Raw genomic sequence first — 23,777 nt, 5'->3', positions numbered from 1 at the left:
TCTAAAGTGTAGTTGTTTATTTGGTCTTGTTTCCTAATGTTGTTAGTGTTTCTCAAACATGTTCATGTCATGGACCCCCATAATAATAATATGTAATTATCCAAGGACCTGTCTAAAAATATTTTGTTCCAGGCAACCCCATACCAAATTTGTGTTGTTAAAATATTTCAAAAAATATTTAAAATATGTCACTTTGTTTTTCAAGATTCTTTTGAAAATAGCTAATCTACAACCTCATAACGCAACACGTTGTGAGCTTGTAGATTAGCTGTTTTCAAATAGCCTATATGGTTTACATTTTAAAGTGTTCATGTAGCTTCTTTTGGGCTTGTTTTCATATGGTTGCTTATTTCTCTCGCATAATCTGGCAACACTGGTTGTTGGCTTGGCAACAACAACAGCTACACTTCCAGTGGATGAATCTGTAACGACGTTCCACTCAGCGTCTCCTGAAACATTGTAGCGTGGACCATAATCACATTGATGTAACAGGTTTAAACATCGATAATAGTGATCATTAAAGTGAACCATGATAGATCAGAGTCTAAACTCGTTGGGTGCTAAAGTTGTCCTGGTTTCATCCAGTGATGACACTCACTGTCCTGAAAATATCATAGATGGGTAAGTTTGGCTTTAATAACCATTATAATAACAGCCATGTTTATAAGTAGCCATGGTTCACACGATGCTCGTCTGTCATATAATAAATGATCAGGACTAGGGTTTAAGTAGCATATTGCTTTAGCCCTGAAACATGACTGTCATACAAGCGTCATGTGAACCATGGCTACATATTGCTTTAATAATAATTATTATTATTATTATGGCCACAACTTCATAAATAGAGGAATATGGAGATTAGCTAGATTTGTAGCCTTGGATCAAGACTATCATAGATGTAGCTGTAGAATACAACTCTCGTAGACGTATTTATGATTCTGACGTTTTCAATCTACGAGAGTTGTAGGGTTCACCCCCCATGGACACAGGGACTTTCAGCACTATACCCCGTAGACACTCCAAACATGTACAAATTGAAAATAAAGGTGCTTGCCCCATGTTCCAAATGTTAACTCTCGCTACGGGGTAGTAGTTTAATGTAATAATCCATATCTTTCAATAAAGAAGTGTTTTAATGCCGTCTGTGGCTGATTCTGTCGGAAGTTCCCAATGGGCGGTAGTGACGCGCCCATCTGGTGGAACCCGGAATTACACTCAATGTAAACAGGAAGTAAAGGAGGGTGAAAAAAATGGCGTTCGGCCACAGACGGCATTAAAACACTTTTTTATTGAAAGATATGGACTATTACATTAAAATACTACCCCGTAGCGAGAGTTAACATTTGGAACGTGGGTGTAAGAACCTTTATTTTCAATTTGTACATGTTTGGAGTGTCTACGGGGTATAGTGCTGAAAGTCCCTGTGTCCATGGGGGTGAACCCTACAACTCTCGTAGATTGAAAACGTCAGAATCATAAATACGTCTAGAGTTGTATTCTACAGCTAGGTCAACCTCGATATCTTTGGAGTCGAGAAACTGAATTACTTGCGTTTCCATCGTCTGTTGATCCTCACCGACGTCCTCCATCCTCGTGTGTTGTTCCACTTCATTTTGTTCCAGATCGTCGATACTTTTATCTCTGTCTTTGACCGTGTTGTCCATTGTTTTGATTTCATTCATCAAATCGACCAGTGTAGCTGATTGCTTCACCACTTTGCTCAGCTTTTCCTTCAGGAGGTTGAGAGAGTTCTTGATTTCCTCAATATCGTCCTCCATCGTCCTCTGCGTTTGCAGCTGAGTATTTTTCTTTGGTGGCATTTTGCCTTTTTTTACCTGTCACCATGCAGTGGTGGAAAAAGTACTCAAATTATTTACTTAAGTAAAAGTACCAATACGGCAATATAAAGATACTCAAAATTGACTTGAGTAAAAGTACAAAAGTATTGGCATCAAAATGTACTTAAAGTATCAAAAGTAAAAGTACTAAATATTTGAAAATAGCAGATCTACAAGCTCACAACGCGTTGCATCAATAAAATAGGGCTAAAGTGGTTAATGTATGTTTTATAATGTAATCATTTATATCTGAAAAGTAACTAGTAACTAAAGTTTTCAAATAAATGTAGTGGAGTAAAAGTACAATATTTGCCTCTGAGATGTAGTGGAGTAGAAGTAAAAGTATTGGAAATTGGAAATACTCAAGTAAAGTACAAATACCTCAAAACTTTACTTAAGTAAATGTACTTAGTTACTTTCCACCACTGCCTGTCACACTACTTCAAAAACGTGAGAGAGACACACACACACACACACACACACACACAGGCTGCAGGCACAACAGCAGAGGAAGCTCCACTGATGTCGTTCAACCCAATTCGGCACAAACTTGGTAAATTTGTTCAAATGTAGAATGCCCTACCAGCCATCAAAAAGTGTGACTCCTTCAAAACCAAAAAAAGTCTTCTAAGCTTGACACCATAAATGTATTTCTTCCACCACTCCACTGGTCATATAATCACATACAGTACATACAGTATGTATACATGGGCTAGTACAGCAGCACAATGAGTTAAAAATATGTCAAATGGACGAGACACAAACTATAGCACAAGGGCTTGTTTCCATTGTGTTCTATTAACATTCAACACTTGAACAAACTGGGCAAAACAACAGTGCAAACATTCAACACTCACACAGCTGCACAAAACAACAGTGTAACAGACAATACAAAATAAATACAAAAGTAAAAATAATAATAATACAGTTTTAAGCAATTCATGTCATGATAATAACATAGAAAGGAGGTGGAACTAAAAATGTGTGGTCTCCCTGGCTTTCCACCGTGGAAGGCCAGGGAGACGACACATTTGTATGTATTTATTTACCAGGGACAGTGCATCAACATTTCAGTTTTCACATCCATGTAAATGAATCAGAGTTAGCAAAGAGCACATTTTCATCTGCAGTCCCTGAGCAGGCTGTTAAAAAGTGGTGATCTAACTATCCATAGAAAACAGAAAGATCAATACAATTACGGCAAAATTTAAAAAAATGACACCAGTGACAAAATAATTACCTGATAATTACCCATGATTACAAGTTTGCCTTGCTTTAAGCCATCTCTTAAAGGTTGAATTTGAAAGTCATATAATTAGTGGTCTCTCTTAATTGGAGGACGCCACTCACAAAGGGACATAATAAAGCTTACAGAAGAAGGAGTGAACCGTATTCAAACGTGGGGGAAAGGCAGGCCAGCGGGGGAACACATTTTGTACAATAACGTGCAGCCTACAAGAGTATTGTGTTGCTGTCGACAGTGGTGTAAAGTACATTTACTCAAGTACTGCACTGTAATAAATCTCAGTCGCAAAAGATTAGGTCAATTCACTTCTTCTCTTTAACTCAACGAGCTCTGATAAGTTTAGGAATTTAACTTACATTAATGAATTCACAGTCTCAAAAGGTTTGTGTCAATTCACTTCTTCTCATTAACTCAATGAGCTCTGATAAGTTTAGGAATTTTAACTTACATTAATGCATTTTCAAAAGTTAAAATTGCTTTAATTCATTGTGTTGACTTTTGTCATGTTGACTGAACTTTGGCCTTATATGGGACTTATCGCTATGAAATAAAATTAAAATGATGATATTATTATTATTAATAATAATACTAATAGTAATAATTATTCCTTTTATTATATTCATGGGGAAAAAAAGTATCTTATGCCACTGGGGAATGGCAATAAATAGTTATCTTGCTTTTGATTTTGAGATAAGCTGTTCTTTAAAACATTACATAGTTGAAACATATTAATAATAATAATAATAATAATAATAATAATAGTAATAAATCTTCCTTTTTTTAAATTCATGGCAAAAAAGTATCTTATGCCACTGGGGAATGGCTGTTTTAAAAAAAAGAGAAAAAGTTCTTTAAAACATTACATGGTTGAAACATGGACTTCATTTACTCTGGTTATACAATATAATCATGCCCATAAATAGTACATTTTTGTTAAAAAAGAAAGGGACTATATGTTCTCCAGCGGAGGGCTACTCAGGCAGAGGGCTATTCATGCGGAGTAATATCGCCACACACGACTGGGACCATCAGAAATTACTAGAAGAACCGCCCACTCTCTCCCTCTCAACGGGAACGCGGAAGACACGCCATTTTCCTGCTTGGACGGATGGCTTGTGTTTCCATCCCAGAGCCAACAAACAAGTTGTTTTTTCCGAGCCAAGAGGTGAGTTTCAGCTGTTAGATGTCTGTATGTGTATGTCAATTCACTTTTAAGCCAGTAATAATAGTTTTATTCGACCCTACTTGAGTTGTTTGCTTATCTTTAATGAAGGATTTTATGACGATAATTACTTTCATTGATAACTTGTTGTAGATTAGACTTGCAATGACATTGCAAGTAAGTAAGTAAGAAAGATAACATTAGTACATTTACTCAAGTACTGTACTTCAGCAAAATGTTGAGTTTTTTTTTCTTTTTTTACTTTACTGGAGTTTTCAGTACTTGTACTTCTACTCCACTTATTTGAAAACTTTAGTTACTTATACATACATTAACCAATTCAGCCCTATATGCATTTAGGCCTTTTGAAACACAAATATACACCCTATATACACTCACAATGGGCTGTTTATGTAGGCTAAAGTCAAGATTCATCACATCACATTCACAAAGCAGCCCACCACCACCAGGGGTTAGAACATATAACAAACTTAAATATACTTCAATGAAAACAACTTTGACAGACAAAGGCAAATGTGAACCTTGACAATAAAACATGTAATCTGGTCAGCTGTTGCACCTTGACCTCTCACCATGACACAAGGGTTAATAAGCAGAACATTGTACATCCCATCTTAAGACATGACTCTGATGAGAGAATTATTTCATATTCACTCATATATTCATTAATGAGTGAATACAACATTGTTGAAGTCTGAAGATACTGATTGTCTGTTTACTGTAAACGCATTTCACAATACATGCATTTATAAATACAGGGTGTCACATATATTAATCGTATAGGAATTAAGACACATTTGAATTGCATGAAGATTACAAATCAATTCATCCACAAATGGATGCTCTTGGTTCTCTTGTAACAGAAAGTCAACAGTTTCTAGAAGGTTGCATGGATGGAGCATGTCTGGGGGAGGAGGGAGGGGCATGAAGAATGTTGGGTTGTGATTGGTGGAGAGATGGTTGTATTGTTCTCTTTGTCCAATCATTCAAAGCAGTTACTGGCTCCACCCCAGGCTCTCTAGTATAAGAAGAGTGTGTAGTTGTAATTTATCCACAACTCCTATATAATAGATAATATTATAATAATAATTTCTGATCAGATCTGACTGTGGACTCCAGAATTCAGTGGAAGATGAACTCTCTCAACCCAACCAGGGACAGTTCTGCTGAACAGGAGGGACCCAAAGAAAATGGTAAGTTACTTTCTCTACCTCCTTTCTATTTTTAATGTCCCTGCTCTGTCATACAAATGTTTTATTACTTTAGTTTTCAAGTTTTAAATTAAGTAGTCTCACTACTTGTCTCATTCTTATACTTTTTATACTTTGTGCTTTGTTGTATATTATTTCTCTTTTTATTTTTGCTGTGTCTCCTTTGTTGTCTCAGCTTGTTGCTTGTTTTCTATATCTACTAGTGAAAAGCTTCATATAATTAAGCTGTACATTTGTACTCTATTCCCATCTCTCAACCATATTTCCTTTGTCTTTATGCAATCCAGTGTTTAATCATCAGTCTGGCTTCCCTGTGCTACCAGCAGTGAATGAACAAAGAAGCTTGGCTAAACCAAAACAACACTGCTGTGATCAGTGTGGAAAACACTTCAGTTGCATGTCCAAACTTAAAACACACCAGAGAATCCACACTGGAGAGAAACCCTATGGATGTGACCAGTGTGGACAACACTTCTCTCACATCTCCAGCCTTAAAAAACACCAGAGAATTCATACTGGAGAGAAACCCTATGGATGTGACCAGTGTGGACAACACTTCTCTACGATGTCCAACCTTAAAACACACCAGCAAATTCACACTGGAGAGAAACCCTATGGATGTGATCAGTGTGGGCACCACTTCTCTCAAATGGCCAACCTTAAAAAACACCAGAGAATTCACACTGGAGAGAAACCTTATGGATGTGATCAGTGTGGACAACACTTCTCTGATATGTCCAACCTTAAAACACACCAGAGAATTCACACTGGAGAGAAACCCTATGGATGTGACCAGTGTGGACAACACTTCTCTCACATCTCCAGCCTTAAAAAACACCAGAGAATTCATACTGGAGAGAAACCCTATGGATGTGACCAGTGTGGACAACACTTCTCTCAAATGTCTAACCTTAAAACACACCAGATAGTTGACCACAGACAGAAATTAAATGTATATTAGCATTGCCGTTATATGTGTGTACGCTAGTGTGTTAACACTGTGATCAATATTTTACATATTGTACAAAGTGAGTGACAAATAAAACCTTATTGATTGATACTTTTCTCCTACTTTTCTCTTGCATGAATAATGTTCAAGGTAATAATGATAAAATCACGGTAAGTTGGCTTACTAAAGTAACATTAGTACATTTACTCAAGTACTGTACTTCAGAAAAATGTTGAGGTTTATTTTATTTTATTTGTTTTACTTTACTGGAGTTTTCAGTACTTGTACTTCTACTCCACTTATTTGAAAACTTACTTACTAGTTACTAGTTACACATACATTAACCAATTCAGCCCTATATACATTTTGGCCTTTTGAAACACAAATATACACCCTATATATAGGCTACTCACAATGGACTGTTTATGTAGGCTGTGTCTTTTTAACTTGTTTGTAATAAACATTTAAAGTCAAGATGCAGCTTGCAATATGTTGGTTTACTGTGTTTCTGGCAATGTAATCACATGGAAGACACTTGGTGTTAGGTGTCTCTATAGAACAACACTTGGTGTCGATAGAACAACACTTGGTCTTAGGTGTCTCAATAGAAACCTCTTTTGCACATGATTGCTCCGAATTCCTTCAGAACAGCATAATATAATGTATAGGAAACCTCTACAGACATACAGTGGCATCTTCTCTTTGCTGTATGTTTATAGCCTGACTCATCATGATCATCATGATCATAGCTTTGATCAGTTCAAACAAAGAGGTGTCAAACATGTTCACCTTTCTTTCCCCCTCTGAGAGGGGAGGTGATTGTTGTCCTCTTTGAGTGCATTTACATCTGTATTAAGACCTTCTTTCCCCCTCTGAGAGGGGAGGTGATTGTTGTCCTCTTTGAGTGCATTTACATCTGTATTAAGACCTTCTTTCCCCCTCTGAGAGGGGAGGTGATTGTTGTCCTCTTTGAGTGCATTTACATCTGTATTAAAGGGATACTTCACTTTAGGGCCGGGGACACATTTAAAAAAAATATTAAAAATAAATGAAAAAAGTTATGGAAAATTCATGGCCCCCTCACGCATTAGAGTGTCCTACTAATGTGTGAGGGGGCCATGAATTTTCCATAACTTTTTTCATTTATTTTTAATATTTTTTTTAAATGTGTCCCCGGCCCGAAAGTGAAGTATCCCTTTAAGAGATGTCCACTTGTGATCACCCACAATGCAACTGGTGAACAGGCCCATAGACACCCGGGATGCATTGATATGCAGTGGTGTAAAGTAACTAAGTACATTTACTCAAGTACTGTATTTAAGTACAAATTTGGGGTACTTAAAAAAAACTATTTTTGTATGTATGCCTTCTGACTTCTTGTATATTCCTGATTGCTGTTATATATATCATACCTGTCTTAAATAGGTTTAACATACCTGCTTTGTAATTTTACTTATTGGCTATTGTTTCCTTATATATAATGGTATGTTTAACTTTACACACATAGTTATATTGCATTCGTGTTATCACTGTCTTTGCTTAACATCAATCTTTCACTTATTGTACTATGTGAGTGACAAATAAAACCTTCTTTTTGGACTCTTGATCATTTTTTTCCACCTTTTTTCCTGTATGATTAATCTTCAAGGTAATAATAATAATACAATCAAGGTAAGTTGGTGTCTGAGAAGTTTTGTGTTTCTGTCAAATACATGTTCTGAACCTAACCCTAACAACAATGTGTTTATGTCTTACTTTTAAATAATACATTCTGGATCATTTGTCAAATACACAAGACTGAAGACTAAAATGGAGGGTAGCTCTTCAAGTGAAATAAATTAAGGTAAAAATGACAGATTTTGGACACAACTGGCATAACTCATTTAACTTTGAGCATGAAGCTCTCAGATGGCTGCCTTCCTTGATTTCCCCTAAATAGTCCATGTATACACGTGTGTAACTTTAACATTCTAAAATGTTCTTCTGGAAACAAAATATGACCATGTTAATACACAAATGTACCTGTTATTTGGGGTCAAATTATTCCTGTCACTTATTAAGACACTTTCTAAAGACAGCTAAGCATCATTCACAAGACAAAAGGAATGTTGCAGTGCAGGTGTGAAGTGGGCGAGGGAGATATTTCTAAAGACCTTGTAATTATAGGGAACACAAGATGTTTGCCAAATAAATGAAGATGCTGTGATGTACAATGAAGACTATGAACAGAATATAGCAAGCAGTTATTCCTTGGCCACACCAGGTTGTATTGTTCTGAAGGAATTTGGAGCAATCGTGTATTGTGAATGTAAATATAATACCTTTTATTAGAAGGATAATGAGAAATGGTTAGAATGTGAAATTATATGTATTTTAGTTTTCATATCAGAGATAGTTTGATTTGGTGAACTATTTATGTGTTTATGGTAACTTAAATTCATCACATCACATTCACAAAGCAGCCCACCACCACCAGGGGTTGGAACATATGTACTTAAGTACAATTTGGAGGTATTATTTACTTTACTGGAGTATTTCCAATTTTCAGTACTTTTACTTCTACTCCACTACATCTCAGAGGCAGATATTATACTTTTACTCTACTACAATTGTATGACTTTAGTTACTTGTAACTTTTTTAGATTTTGATTATTTTTACAAAATATATACAGTAACCACTTCAACCGATGTCAATACATTTTGAAAACTAAATTCTGGACATTTACTTGTAACAAAGTATTTCTACATTGCAGTATTGATACATTTGAGCACTTTTTCCACCACTGGCTGTCGGGCAGAAACCTCTTGGCTCCATATTCTAACTTTTTGTGTTTTTTTTTATCATCTTACAGCATCACACCAAAGCATTAAAAGTAGCAAGGTCAAAGTACAAGTAGCAAGCAAGTAGTAGCAAGCTCAGTACAAGCTCAAAACGCGTCGCTTCGCACCGCGTTTTGAACTTGTAGATCTGCTACTTTTAATGCTTTTTAATTTGAATCCTGAAAAGTAACAGTTTTGGACATGCTAGTTTCTAGACTGGCATGACCAGACTTAATACAGTATGCATTTCCAAGGGGCGGATACAAAAAGAATGCCTCTGGTGATAAACCCCCCCCATATTTGCATACTGGGCCCTGATTGGTGCCCCACAACTTCGGGGGGCAGCTAAATCCAATCACAACCGAGCAGGGCCAGACCCAATCGGCCGAGGGCTCTTTTTTTTTGTTTTGCACTGGCAGATTCGTCTGGTTTCCAGGCTATATGAGGTTTCCACCCGACAATGACGATTTATACAGATTGAAGGAAGTTTTGTTTTGTTTTGTTTCGTTTAGTTTTCTTTGTATTTGTTCAATGCTGCGACAGACAGCCTCAGGGCTTTGCCTGAGGGAACACATTTGTAGTTTTTTTTTCTCCCTCAGGGAATGTTTTCTTTTTCTCTCAATGTCCTCTTTTTTTACATCTTGACAAAGCTGTCAATAAACAGACGCTGCAACTAGTCGTCACTTTCTCCCTTTTCTCCCTATTGGCTAAAGGTCAGCCAATAAGGGGTCGCCAATGGCTTGGCTTCCCATACTCCCCCAGAACCACACACACACACACACACACACTGTGTATTTGACAAATTAACCAGAATGTATTATTTAAAAGTAATTAACTAGACTATCTTTACTTCTAAAATTATGTGGACTACATAATCAACATCACTTTTTTCACTTGGAACTCTTTAGGAGCAACGAGGGACCACTGCACATTGGTTTGCTCACAACCAACATACATAAACACACTGTTCTAGGGTTTAGTTCTAAACATGTATTTGACAGAAACAGAAACACAAACACTAAATATTTATTAGGCTACTATGCAACTAAATGTACTATTGATTCTCTGATTGAATTCAATAATATGTATTAATATGAAAGGCCCCAAGGTTCATTAACGGCCATGTGCCCATCATTATTGCATGTAATGTAATCAATAGAAAAGGGTAGAACCAGCTTTGGTGAAGAACTGTTTGTTATAATGTGTTTATATGATTGGTTAGAAATGCAGCTTTTCTATGACTGATCACAAACACACTTTTTTTGTTACCACCACACTCTGACTTCCCTGGTGCGATCCTCTTAAATTATACATAGATAATACTTCAATACCTTGAATGTGTATACTATGCCCTCTACATATTTTTAATTAAGTTCCAATGTGAAGTCAATCTTTAGATTTGCATTCTGGGTGATCACAAGTGGACATCTCTTAATACAGATGTAAATGATCTAAAAGAGGACAACAATCACCTCCCCTCTCAGAGGGGGAAAGAAGGTCTTAATACAGATGTAAATGCACTCAAAGGGGACAACAATCACCTCCCCTCTCAGAGGGGGAAAGAAGGGTGAACATGTTTGACACCTCTTTGTTTGAACTGATCAAAGCTATGATCATGATGGTCATGATGAGCCAGGCTATAAACATACAGCAAAGAGAAGATGTCACTGTATGTCTCACTTAACCACTTCGGTAGATTTAACACATCAGTTACTAAGTCTTAATACATGTTGAAGAGATTTCCTATAAACCACAAAGAAACTCAATATATACCAATATAAAAAGCATTTACAAATGAATTCCTAGACATTAAATGACATTATTTAATCATGAATAAAATTGAGCAGAAATAATGTTTTAATGTGTTTTAGATCATGTTTAAATGATTCTTAAATGTTCTACAACCATTTACCAATGTATATGAATGGTTTGTCTATGATTAGGTATGTATCTACATATAGCTTATACATATTATATAACTCTAGTTACAAATGATTTAATAATCATTTAAAAATGTATACAGATGGCTTATTCATGAACAATTTACTACTTACTAATACCTTATAAATATTTTTTAACCATAGATATAAATTATTTATTATCATTTACGGATTTAAACAAAGAGTTTGTTCATGATTCATTCATTTTCTACAAGCTGTTTATAAATGTTTTATAACGGGTCATTGTTATGAAGTGCTACCGTTGTTTTTATATTAACCCCTTGTATCTCAGCATCCATATTCTGGGCAGAACAAGGAGATTTGGTGTAGACAGAACAAATAAGTACAGAGACAACTCAGGTCCAGTTTTCTAAGTCTGGAGGGTTTATTATAGGGTATAAATAATAATACAGGGTATTATAGTATATGTATATGAGCTGTTTGAACTTGCAAGATGTTTCTCATTATTTCTCAATAAGAGACACGTCTTTTAGTTTCCAAATAAGGAACAAAGTGCATCCCTTATCAGTTCAACATGTTTGGAGTTGTGTTTATAGTAACTACAGTCATCATATTACACACACACACACACACACACACACATACACACATACACACACACACACACACACACACACACACACACACACACACCACCCAATGACTTTGAATGGTCTTTATAACAAGATAAAGATAAGTAATATTTGAACATTAAATGGTTAAATAGTACATTGTTTAGTGCACTAACTGGAGGCACCACCAGACACCAACTTACTGTGATTGTATCATTATTACCTTGAACATTCGTCATACAAGAAAAAAGGAGAAAAAAAAAGAATCAATCAAGAAGGGTTTATTTGTCACTCACTTAGTACAATAACTGAAATATTGATGGGACATGTTCAGCAAAGACAGTGATAACACAACAATGCAATATAACAACTAGGTGTAATGAAGTTAAACATACCATGATGACAGGTATGGTATCTAATCTATAGCAGCAATCAGGAATATACAAGAAGTCAAAAGGCAAACATATAAAAAGCAATTCGTACTAACTGGCTTCAACACCAGACACCACCTTACCTGTGTTTTCTAATGATTACTTTGAAAACTACATGCACCATGTGTGTGTTAACACATTATTACATAGTGGTCTTCAAGAGACAAGAAGGTGGCCACACACTTGGCACGTTGGCTACCACTGTGTGCGGTCACCTTCTTGTCTCTTGAAGACCACTATTTAGTTTATTCTGCCGTGGGGCACCACTACAAGGACTTTGGTGTGTTGAGTATTAACACATTAGTGTTCCAACATCTATAACGGCAATGAGAATATACATGTAATAAGTTCATAACAGCTCAGCAGACTTAATAAACAACTGCTTAAAAGAAAAACAAAAGAAGCGCTTGTCAAAATGTTCACAATAATTTGTCATTGATGTGTGTGTGTTCATGACATTTTAGGCTGCTTAACTGCGTAACATTAATTCCATATTGACCAAATTAGGATTTCTCTCCAGTGTGAATTCTCTGGTGTCTTTTAAGGTGGGCCATTTGAGAGAAGTGTTGTCCACACTGATCACATCCATAGGGTTTCTCTCCAGTGTGAATTTTCTGGTGTGTTTTAAGGTGGGCCATTTGAGAGAAGTGTTGTCCACACTGATCACATCCATAGGGTTTCTCTACAGTGTGAATTTTCTGGTGTGTTTTAAGGCTGGACATTATAGAGAAGTGTTGTCCACACTGGTCACACCCATAGGGTTTCTCTCCAGTGTGAATTCTCTGGTGTGTTTTAAGGCTGGACATCGTAGAAAAGTGTTGTCCACACTGATCACATCCATACGGTTTCTCTCCAGTGTGTATTCTCTGGTGTGTTTTAAGGGTGGACATTATAGAGAAGTGTTGTCCACACTGGTCACATCCATAGGGTTTCTCTCCAGTGTGAATTTTCTGGTGTGTTTTAAGGTTGGACATTATAGAGAAGTGTTGTCCACACTGGTCACACCCATAGGGTTTCTCTCCAGTGTGAATTCTCTGGTGTGTTTTAAGGCTGGACATCGTAGAAAAGTGTTGTCCACACTGATCACATCCATACGGTTTCTCTCCAGTGTGTATTCTCTGGTGTGTTTTAAGGGTGGACATTATAGAGAAGTGTTGTCCACACTGGTCACATCCATAGGGTTTCTCTCCAGTGTGAATTTTCTGGTGTGTTTTAAGGTTGGACATTATAGAGAAGTGTTGATCACACTTGTCACACCCATAGGGTTTCTCTCCAGTGTGCATTCTCTGGTGTATTTTAAGGGTGGACATCGTAGAAAAGTGTTGTCCACACTGATCACATCCATACGGTTTCTCTCCAGTGTGAATTGTTCTGTGTTTTTTAAGGCTGGACATTTGAGAGAAGTGTTGACCACACTGATCACATCTATAGGGTTTCTCTCCAGTGTGAATTCTCTGGTGTCTTTTAAGGTGGGCCATTTGAGAGAAGTGTTGTCCACACTGATCACATCCATAGGGTTTCTCTCCGGTGTGAATTCTCTGATGTATTTTAAGGTTGGACATGCAACTGAAGCGATGTCCACACTGATCACAGCAGTGTCGTTTTGGTTTAGCCAAGCTTCTTTGTCCATTCACTGGTAGCACAGGGAAGCCAGACTGATGATTCAACACTGGATTGCAGAAAGACAAAGGAAATGTGGTTGAGAGATGGGAATATATATATATATATATATATATATATATATATATATATATATATATATATATATATATATATATATATATATATATATATATATATATGCTGAGACAACAAATGAGCAAACAGGCATAAAGTGCAGAAATGATCTACATCAAAGGTCCTTTTTTCAATTAAAATGTAACACAAAGTATAATATTGAGACAAGTGATGAGAACTACTCAATTAAAAACTTGAAAGGTAAAGTCATAACACATTTGTACGACAAGCACTGAAACTCAAAGTAGAAAGTAGGTAGAGAAAGTAACATACCATTTTCTTGGGGTCCCTCCTGTTCAGCAGAACTGTCCCTGGTTGGGTTGAGAGAGTTCATCTTCCACTGAATTCTGGAGTCCACAGTCAGATATGATTGATATCCTGGAGGAGTTGTGGATAAATTACAACTACAAACTCTTCTTATACTAGAGAGCCTGGGGGTGGAGCAAGTAACTGCTTTGAATGATTGGACAAAGAGAACAATACAACCATCTCTCCACCAATCACAACCTAACATACTTCTACATGACCCTACAAGTGCTCCGCCCCTCCCTCCTCCCCCAGACAGGCTCCATCCATTTACCTTCTAGAAACTGTTGACTTTCTGTTACAAGAGAACCAAGAGCATTAAAACCTTAAAACACACCAGATAATTCACCACGGACAGAAATTAAATGTATATTAGCATTGCCATTATAGATGTTTGTAAACTAGTGTTTTAACACTAGTGTACAATATTTTACATATTGTACAAAGTGAGTGACAAATAAAACCTTATTGATTTATACTTTTCTCCTACCTTTATCTTGTATGAATAATTTTCAAGGTAATAATGATAAAATCACATTAAGTTGGCTTACTTAAGTAACATTAGTACATTTACTCAAGTACTGTACTTCAGCAAAATGTTGAGGTTTATTTTTATTTTTTTATACTTTACTGGAGTTTTCATTTTTTAAATAATACATTCTGGATCATTTGTCAAATACACAAGACTAAAGACTAACATGGAGGATAGCTCTTCAAGTGAAATAAATTAAGGTAAAAATGACAGATTTTGGACAGAACTGGCATAACTCATTTAACTTTGAGTGTGAAGCTCTCAGATGGCTGCCTTCCTTGATTTCCCCTAAAAAACTTTAACATTCTAAAATGTTCTTCTGGAAACAAAATATGACCATGTTAATACACAAAGGCCTGTTATTTGGGGTCAAATTATTCCTGTCAGTTGTTCGCACACCAGGGCCACCTGGTGAGACAGTGACACGTCATGTGATCAATGACCACATTTGCATGGATATAGGTCATTTTCTAAAGACAGCTAAAGCATCATTCACAAGACAAAAGGAATGTTGCAGTGCAGGTGTGAAGTGGGCGAGGGAGATATTTCTAAAGACCTTGTAATTATAGGGAACACAAGATGTTTGCCAAATAAATGAAGATGCTGTGATGTACAATGAAGACTATGAACAGAATATAGCAAGCAGTTATTCCTTGGCCACACCAGGTTGTATTGTTCTGAAGGAATTTGGAGCAATCGTGTATTGTAAATGTAAATATAATACCTTTTATTAGAAGGATAATGAGAAATGGTTAGAATGTGAAATTATATGTATTTTAGTTTTCATATCAGAGATAGTTTGATTTGGTGAACTATTTATGTAATGTGTTTATGGTAACTTAAATTCATCACATTCACAAAGCAGCCCACCACCACCAGGGGTTGGAACATATGTACTTAAGTACAATTTGGAGGTATTTTTTACTTTACTGGAGTATTTCCAATTTTCAGTACTTTTACTTCTACTCCACTACATCTCAGAGGCAAATATTATACTTTTACTCTACTACAATTGTATGACTTTAGTTACTTGTAACTTTTTTAGATTTTGATTATTTTTACAAAATATATACAGTAACCAACCGATGTCAATACATTTTGAAAACTAAATTCTGGACATTTACTTGTAACAAAGTATTTCTACATTGCAGTATTGATACATTTGAGCACTTTTTCCACCACTGGCTGTCGGGCAGAAACCTCTTGGCTCCATATTCTAACTTTTTGTGTTTTTTTTTATCATCTTACAGCATCACACCAAAGCATTAAAAGCAGATATACAAGTTCAAAACGCGGCGCGAAGCGACGCGTTTTGAGCTTGTAGATCTGCTACTTTTAATGCTTTTGAATTTGAATCCTGAAAAGTAACAGTTTTGGACATGCTAGTTTCTAGACTGGCATGACCAGACTAATACAGTATGCATTTCCAAGGGGCGGATACAAAAAGAATGCCTCTGGTGATAAACCTGTCTTGTGTTCTACAAGTCTTGCACAATGTGTACAATCATATCCAGGACGACGACGTGCTTTAGTATAGGCTTTATTTCAGACCGCTGCATTCACATGTTATCAGGAAGGCTGACTTCCACAGACTGACTCTGTACCTGGGGACACACCCCTTACGTGCGTTGTATCAACCAATCACAATGGCTATAGGAACAGACACTAGATGGTAGTGTGGTATCAAATACCAGCATATTCTGTGAGAATATTACATCCCCCTTCTTTTGAAAAACTTACACAGTATAGTTCTAGGTGAAATGTATCAATAAACAAACTAGTATTAATAGCAAAATAATATACTGTAGACCAAACAGCATAGTGCAATACTTCAAAAATACATACTGTAACCAGTGCAAAGAAATGTTCAATTTCAGTTATCAGTAGGCAGAATCTTTGTAAACCAAATATGCAGTATACAGAACATACATTTCAAGTTTCTTTTCTTTCGTATGCAACACAATACTTTCAAATGTAGCAAATCAATAATGTCCACAACAAACAAAAATAACTCAGTGTCCATACAATCAGTGACATTTCACAGGCTCAATTTCTTTTCTTCTTTTTTTTTTTTTTTTTACAATGCCTTAATGTCATGAAACTGACTTTGTGTGACTTTACCTACAAGTCCATAACACTTCTAGGTTTGACTGTACGTCCGGATCTTGTCTGATAAGGGACAGTCCCAGTGGGAGGTGTGGTGTCACCTGCTGCCTGTGGGGCATGTGGTGTGGTGTAATGTTCATCTGAGCTCACCTCATCACTGTGTGCTTCATTTGTGTCTAGTAGGTGGAATCTGTTTCGTCTGTACTCCCGTCCTTCGGTAGTACGTACGTGGTAGGATCTGCTTGTATCAGCTGGCTTGATGACGACTGCTGGTTTCCAGTAGCCTTGCTGCTGGAGTCGGATGCTTTGTCCTGGCTGTAGCGATGTCATCGGGCGGGCTGATCGGTCGTAGTACTTCTTCTGATGCTGCTGTTGTTGGACTCTCCTGGCGTAGACATCACCGTGGCTGACGACCTCTGGTTGAAGCTGCTGGTGGGTGTTGGGCAGGATTGAGCGTAGGCGACGGCTCATTAACAGCTGGGCTGGTGTTTTGAAGTTGTCCACGGGTGTGTTACGGTATTCGAGAAGACTGAGGTAGGGGTCTCTTTTATCTGCTTTGGCTTTTTCCATGAGTGACTTGGCAATGTGCACGGCTTTCTCGGCGAGGCCATTGCTGCGGGGATAGTATGGGCTGCTAGTGACATGCGTAAACTCCCATTCTTTGGCAAAGATTTCAAATTCCCTACAGCTATACTGGGGGCCACCATCAGAAAACAAAGTCTGGGGAACGCCGTGCCTGGCAAAGGCTGCCTTCAGCTTGTGAATCACGGCGGATGCCGTGGTGCTGTTTAGCTTATCCAGCTCGAAGTATCGGCTGTAATAATCGACAGTGACGATGTAGTTGTCGTTGTTCCAAGTGAACAGATCCGTAGCCACTGCTTGCCATGGCCTATCTGGGATCTGGTGACACATCATGGGCTCTTTGGTGTTAGAAGGTCTGTATGTGAGACAGGTGGGGCATTTTCCAATCATCTCCTCTATCTGCTTGTTCATCCCGGGCCAGAATAAGATGTCACGGGCTCTCAGCTTGCACTTTTCCATGCCCATGTGACCTGCATGTATTCGGGATAACATTTCTGTGCGCAGTGGGGTAGGGATAATGATTTTCTCCCCTTTGAATATGATGTCGATCACAGAAAGTTCACCTCTGTGATTCCAGTACTCGGCTATGCTCTGAGGACAACTTCTCCTCTCCTCAGGCCAGCCTGACTTGATCGTGTCTATCAGTAGCATGAGCTGTGTGTCTTTCTCAGTCTCTGCTCTGATTTATTTTAGTTTTGTGTCACTGACAGGTAAGTTGCTATACACTGTGTGCACCTGCATGTCCATACCTTCTCTGAGACTGTTATCCTGGTCAGACAGTGACTTCCTGGAGAGAGTGTCTGCGACAGGAATGTCCTTGCCTGGTCTGTGGATGATGGTGAAGTCATATCGCTGCAGCTGCAGAATCATCCTCTGTAGCCTCGGTGGCGCTGCTGCAAGCGGTTTCTTCATAATAGACTCCAGTGGCTTGTGGTCGCTTTCCACAATGGTGTGGCGTCCATAGACATACTGATGGAAACGCTTACATCCAAACAAGATAGCGTATAGCTCCTTCTCGATTTGGGCATAGTTCACTTCACTGTCACTGAGTGATTTTGATGCATAGCCGATGGGCTTTCCTTCTTGTAGTAAGACAGCACCAAGTCCATATTTTGATGCATCCACTTGGAGTCTGAGCTCCTTGCTGGGGTCATAGAATGTGAGGACTGGGCCTGGCTCACGTGTGATCAGCTCTTTCATTTTCTTGAATGCTGCATCTTGCTGCGCGTCCCATACGAATTCACTTGAGTTCTTCATCAGTTGACGCAGGGGGGCGTTAATGTCTGCGAGCATAGGGGCAAATTTTGACAGATAGTTTATCGTGCCAAGAATTGTTTCGAGCTCACCTTTGTCCTTAGGTGGTTCCATGTCTCTCACGGCTCTGACTTTCGCTGGGTCAGGCTTGATTCCATCTTTTGAGATGATGTGCCCAAAATAGCTGACTTCTGTGGCACAGATGGTGCTTTTCTCTGGGTTGAGTTTTACTCCTCGCTCTCTAGAGCGCTGTAACATGGCACGGAGGTTCTCGTCGTGCTCCTCTTTAGTGTTAGCAAAAATTAGGACATCATCCACTATGGCAGTGACTCCCTGTAGACCCTCGTAGGTCTCGTCGACTCTCCGTTGAAACTCGTCTTGGGCCGATACTATTCCAAAAGGCAGGCGGAGGAACCTGTATCGCCCAAATACTGTATTGAAGGTGGTCAGTTTGGACGACTCTTCTGTGAGCTTAATCGCCCAGTAGCCTGACCTGGCATCCATGACGCTGAAATAGCAGGCTCCTGCCAGCTTAGCTGTGATGTCGTCGAGAGTGGGCAAGGGATAATGTGGCCTCTTGATAGCCTTGTTCAAATCCTTGGGGTCGAGACATATTCTCAGCTTGCCTGTGCGTGGCTTTTCTGCTGCTACCATTGAATTGACCCATTCGGTCGGTTCTGTCACTTTGACAATGACCTGCTGCTTTTCCATGCTTTGGAGCTCCAGCTTGAGACGGTCACGTAGTGCAATAGGGACACGCCTTGGTGGGTGGACCACAGGCGTTGCATCGGGGTCAAGGTGGATGGTGCATTCACCAGGGAATAGTCCTATTCCTGTGAAAACATCTGCAAACTCATCTAGAATTGACACATCTGGCTTACCAGATACAGACAGTATGAGTTTAATCAGTCCAAAGTCCAGACATGCTTTTAAGCCTAGCACTGGGGGTGCACGTGTGTCCACAACATGCATTTTTAACATTAAGTTAATGTCCTTGTACTGGCATTTTATGCTGCATTTGCCCCTAACACTGAGTTGCTCACCTCCATAGCCATAGAGTGGGCGTAATGAAGGCTCAAGTACATCCTGTACTCCTAGAGATCTGAATACATCTGGGTTTATGACATTTGTGTCAGCACCAGTATCCAATTTGAAACGAACTACAGTCTTATTTGGGCCAACTTGTACATTTGCATAGGCTTGCTCTGTATTTTTGGTGTTGTTTCCTTGTGTCACTACATCAATAAACAAACCATCAATGTCTGCATCTTGGTCCTGATCCATTTCACTTACTGTGTGCACTTTGCTTGTTTTGGAACGACACACCTTTGCAAAGTGGTTCCACTTGTTGCAAATCTTGCATTGCTTGCCTTTTGCTGGGCAACTGTCCTTATATCCATGAGGCTTGTTTCCACAGTATCCACAGGGTTTAGAGTGGCCTCTGTCGCCCTCCTGGGGATTCCTGGGGAATTGCGCTGGATATCCCTTTGTCCATTCTTGGCGCGGTTTCCACGTAGCACCCTTTGATGTTTGCCGACTCACAGCATGAACAGCCTGTTCGCGCGGGCTGGCGCTGCTGCTAGCAAAACTCCTGAGCTGAGCTTGTGCCATATCATGAGTCCTGGCAATGTCTATTGCTCTATCCAAAGTTAGATCGGATCCGACGTTGAGTAGCTTCTCTCTCACTCTTGGTGAATTAATCCCAAAGACCACACGGTCTCGTACCATCTCTTCACTATTGTTATAGTTGCAGTCCTTAACAAGTAGTCTCAATTCTGTCACGAACTGTTCAAACGGCTCAGTAGCTCCTTGTACTTTCTCATGAAACTTGTATCTAGCGAAAATCACATTCACTTTGGGTTCTACATATGCTTGGAAACGGTCGTAGTATGTTTTCAATAGCTTACGTTCATCTTCAGTGAGCGTCCATGTATTGTAAACATCCCGGCCCTTATCTCCAATCCAAAGGAGCAAGTAGCTGCACTTTTCCTCTTCACTCTTTTTCTTGAAAGGACCAGAGCACATTAAATCCACATGTAACTTGAATTTACGCCATGCTTCGGGCAGGTTGCTCGCGTCCCAATCCATTCGAGGTGAAGGTACTCCAGCGACGTCCATTTTCGTCTTTTTTCTTCGTTTTTTTTTTTTTCTTTTTCGGGTTCGGGTTACTCTGACACCATGTCTTGTGTTCTACAAGTCTTGCACAATGTGTACAATCATATCCAGGACGACGACGTGCTTTAGTATAGGCTTTATTTCAGACCGCTGCATTCACATGTTATCAGGAAGGCTGACTTCCACAGACTGACTCTGTACCTGGGGACACACCCCTTACGTGCGTTGTATCAACCAATCACAATGGCTATAGGAACAGACACTAGATGGTAGTGTGGTATCAAATACCAGCATATTCTGTGAGAATATTACAAAACCCGCCCCATATTTGCATACTGGGCCCTGATTGGTGCCCCACAACTTCGGGGGGCAGCGAAATCCAATCGAAATCCAGTCTCGTCGACTCTCCGTTGAAACTCGTCTTGGGCCGATACTATTCCAAAAGGCAGGCGGAGGAACCTGTATCGCCCAAATACTGTATTGAAGGTGGTCAGTTTGGACGACTCTTCTGTGAGCTTAATCGCCCAGTAGCCTGACCTGGCATCCATGACGCTGAAATAGCAGGCTCCTGCCAGCTTAGCTGTGATGTCGTCGAGAGTGGGCAAGGGATAATGTGGCCTCTTGATAGCCTTGTTCAAATCCTTGGGGTCGAGACATATTCTCAGCTTGCCTGTGCGTGGCTTTTCTGCTGCTACCATTGAATTGACCCATTCGGTCGGTTCTGTCACTTTGACAATGACCTGCTGCTTTTCCATGCTTTGGAGCTCCAGCTTGAGACGGTCACGTAGTGCAATAGGGACACGCCTTGGTGGGTGGACCACAGGCGTTGCATCGGGGTCAAGGTGGATGGTGCATTCACCAGGGAATAGTCCTATTCCTGTGAAAACATCTGCAAACTCATCTAGAATTGACACATCTGGCTTACCAGATACAGACAGTATGAGTTTAATCAGTCCAAAGTCCAGACATGCTTTTAAGCCTAGCACTGGGGGTGCACGTGTGTCCACAACATGCATTTTTAACATTAAGTTAATGTCCTTGTACTGGCATTTTATGCTGCATTTGCCCCTAACACTGAGTTGCTCACCTCCATAGCCATAGAGTGGGCGTAATGAAGGCTCAAGTACATCCTGTACTCCTAGAGATCTGAATACATCTGGGTTTATGACATTTGTGTCAGCACCAGTATCCAATTTGAAACGAACTACAGTCTTATTTGGGCCAACTTGTACATTTGCATAGGCTTGCTCTGTATTTTTGGTGTTGTTTCCTTGTGTCACTACATCAATAAACAAACCATCAATGTCTGCATCTTGGTCCTGATCCATTTCACTTACTGTGTGCACTTTGCTTGTTTTGGAACGACACACCTTTGCAAAGTGGTTCCACTTGTTGCAAATCTTGCATTGCTTGCCTTTTGCTGGGCAACTGTCCTTATATCCATGAGGCTTGTTTCCACAGTATCCACAGGGTTTAGAGTGGCCTCTGTCGCCCTCCTGGGGATTCCTGGGGAATTGCGCTGGATATCCCTTTGTCCATTCTTGGCGCGGTTTCCACGTAGCACCCTTTGATGTTTGCCGACTCACAGCATGAACAGCCTGTTCGCGCGGGCTGGCGCTGCTGCTAGCAAAACTCCTGAGCTGAGCTTGTGCCATATCATGAGTCCTGGCAATGTCTATTGCTCTATCCAAAGTTAGATCGGATCCGACGTTGAGTAGCTTCTCTCTCACTCTTGGTGAATTAATCCCAAAGACCACACGGTCTCGTACCATCTCTTCACTATTGTTATAGTTGCAGTCCTTAACAAGTAGTCTCAATTCTGTCACGAACTGTTCAAACGGCTCAGTAGCTCCTTGTACTTTCTCATGAAACTTGTATCTAGCGAAAATCACATTCACTTTGGGTTCTACATATGCTTGGAAACGGTCGTAGTATGTTTTCAATAGCTTACGTTCATCTTCAGTGAGCGTCCATGTATTGTAAACATCCCGGCCCTTATCTCCAATCCAAAGGAGCAAGTAGCTGCACTTTTCCTCTTCACTCTTTTTCTTGAAAGGACCAGAGCACATTAAATCCACATGTAACTTGAATTTACGCCATGCTTCGGGCAGGTTGCTCGCGTCCCAATCCATTCGAGGTGAAGGTACTCCAGCGACGTCCATTTTCGTCTTTTTTCTTCGTTTTTTTTTTTTTCTTTTTCGGGTTCGGGTTACTCTGACACCATGTCTTGTGTTCTACAAGTCTTGCACAATGTGTACAATCATATCCAGGACGACGACGTGCTTTAGTATAGGCTTTATTTCAGACCGCTGCATTCACATGTTATCAGGAAGGCTGACTTCCACAGACTGACTCTGTACCTGGGGACACACCCCTTACGTGCGTTGTATCAACCAATCACAATGGCTATAGGAACAGACACTAGATGGTAGTGTGGTATCAAATACCAGCATATTCTGTGAGAATATTACAAAACCCGCCCCATATTTGCATACTGGGCCCTGATTGGTGCCCCACAACTTCGGGGGGCAGCGAAATCCAATCACAACCGAGCAGGGCCAGACCCAATCGGCCGAGGGCTCTTTTTTTTTGTTTTGCACTGGCAGATTCGTCTGGTTTCCAGGCTGTATGAGGTTTCCACCCGACAATGACGATTTATACAGATTGAAGGAAGTTTTGTTTTGTTTTGTTTTCTTTGTCTTTGTTCAATGCTGCGACAGACAGCCTCAGGGCTTTGCCTGAGGGAACACATTTGTAGTTTTTTTTTTTCTCCCTCAGGGAATGTTTTCTTTTTCTCTCAATGTCCTCTTTTTTTACATCTTGACAAAGCTGTCAATAAACAGACGCTGCAACTAGTCGTCACTTTCTCCCTTTTCTCCCTATTGGCTGAAGGTCAGCCAATAAGGGGTCGCCAATGGCTTGGCTTCCCATACTCCCCCAGAACCACACACACAC

General features: G+C 39.5%; 1 protein-coding gene across 1 annotated transcript in view; it reads left to right on the top strand.

The window, feature by feature from the left end:
- The first annotated feature begins 461 nt into the window (after nucleotides 1-461).
- The window catches only part of hspb11 (heat shock protein, alpha-crystallin-related, b11), a 45,020-nt gene continuing 21,704 nt past the window's right edge, over nucleotides 462-23,777 (top strand). Inside the window, exon 1 of the mRNA XM_080433023.1 lies at nucleotides 462-621. Within this exon, the coding sequence (XP_080289149.1) occupies nucleotides 530-621 (92 nt within the window). The 5' untranslated portion in view covers nucleotides 462-529. The remainder of the gene's footprint in view (nucleotides 622-23,777) is intronic.

The sequence above is a fragment of the Gymnoscopelus braueri genome (genome assembly GCF_963280865.1).
Source record: "Gymnoscopelus braueri genome assembly, chromosome: 7".
Taxonomy (NCBI): domain Eukaryota; kingdom Metazoa; phylum Chordata; class Actinopteri; order Myctophiformes; family Myctophidae; genus Gymnoscopelus; species Gymnoscopelus braueri.
This window is presented reverse-complemented; position numbering and strand designations above follow the sequence as displayed.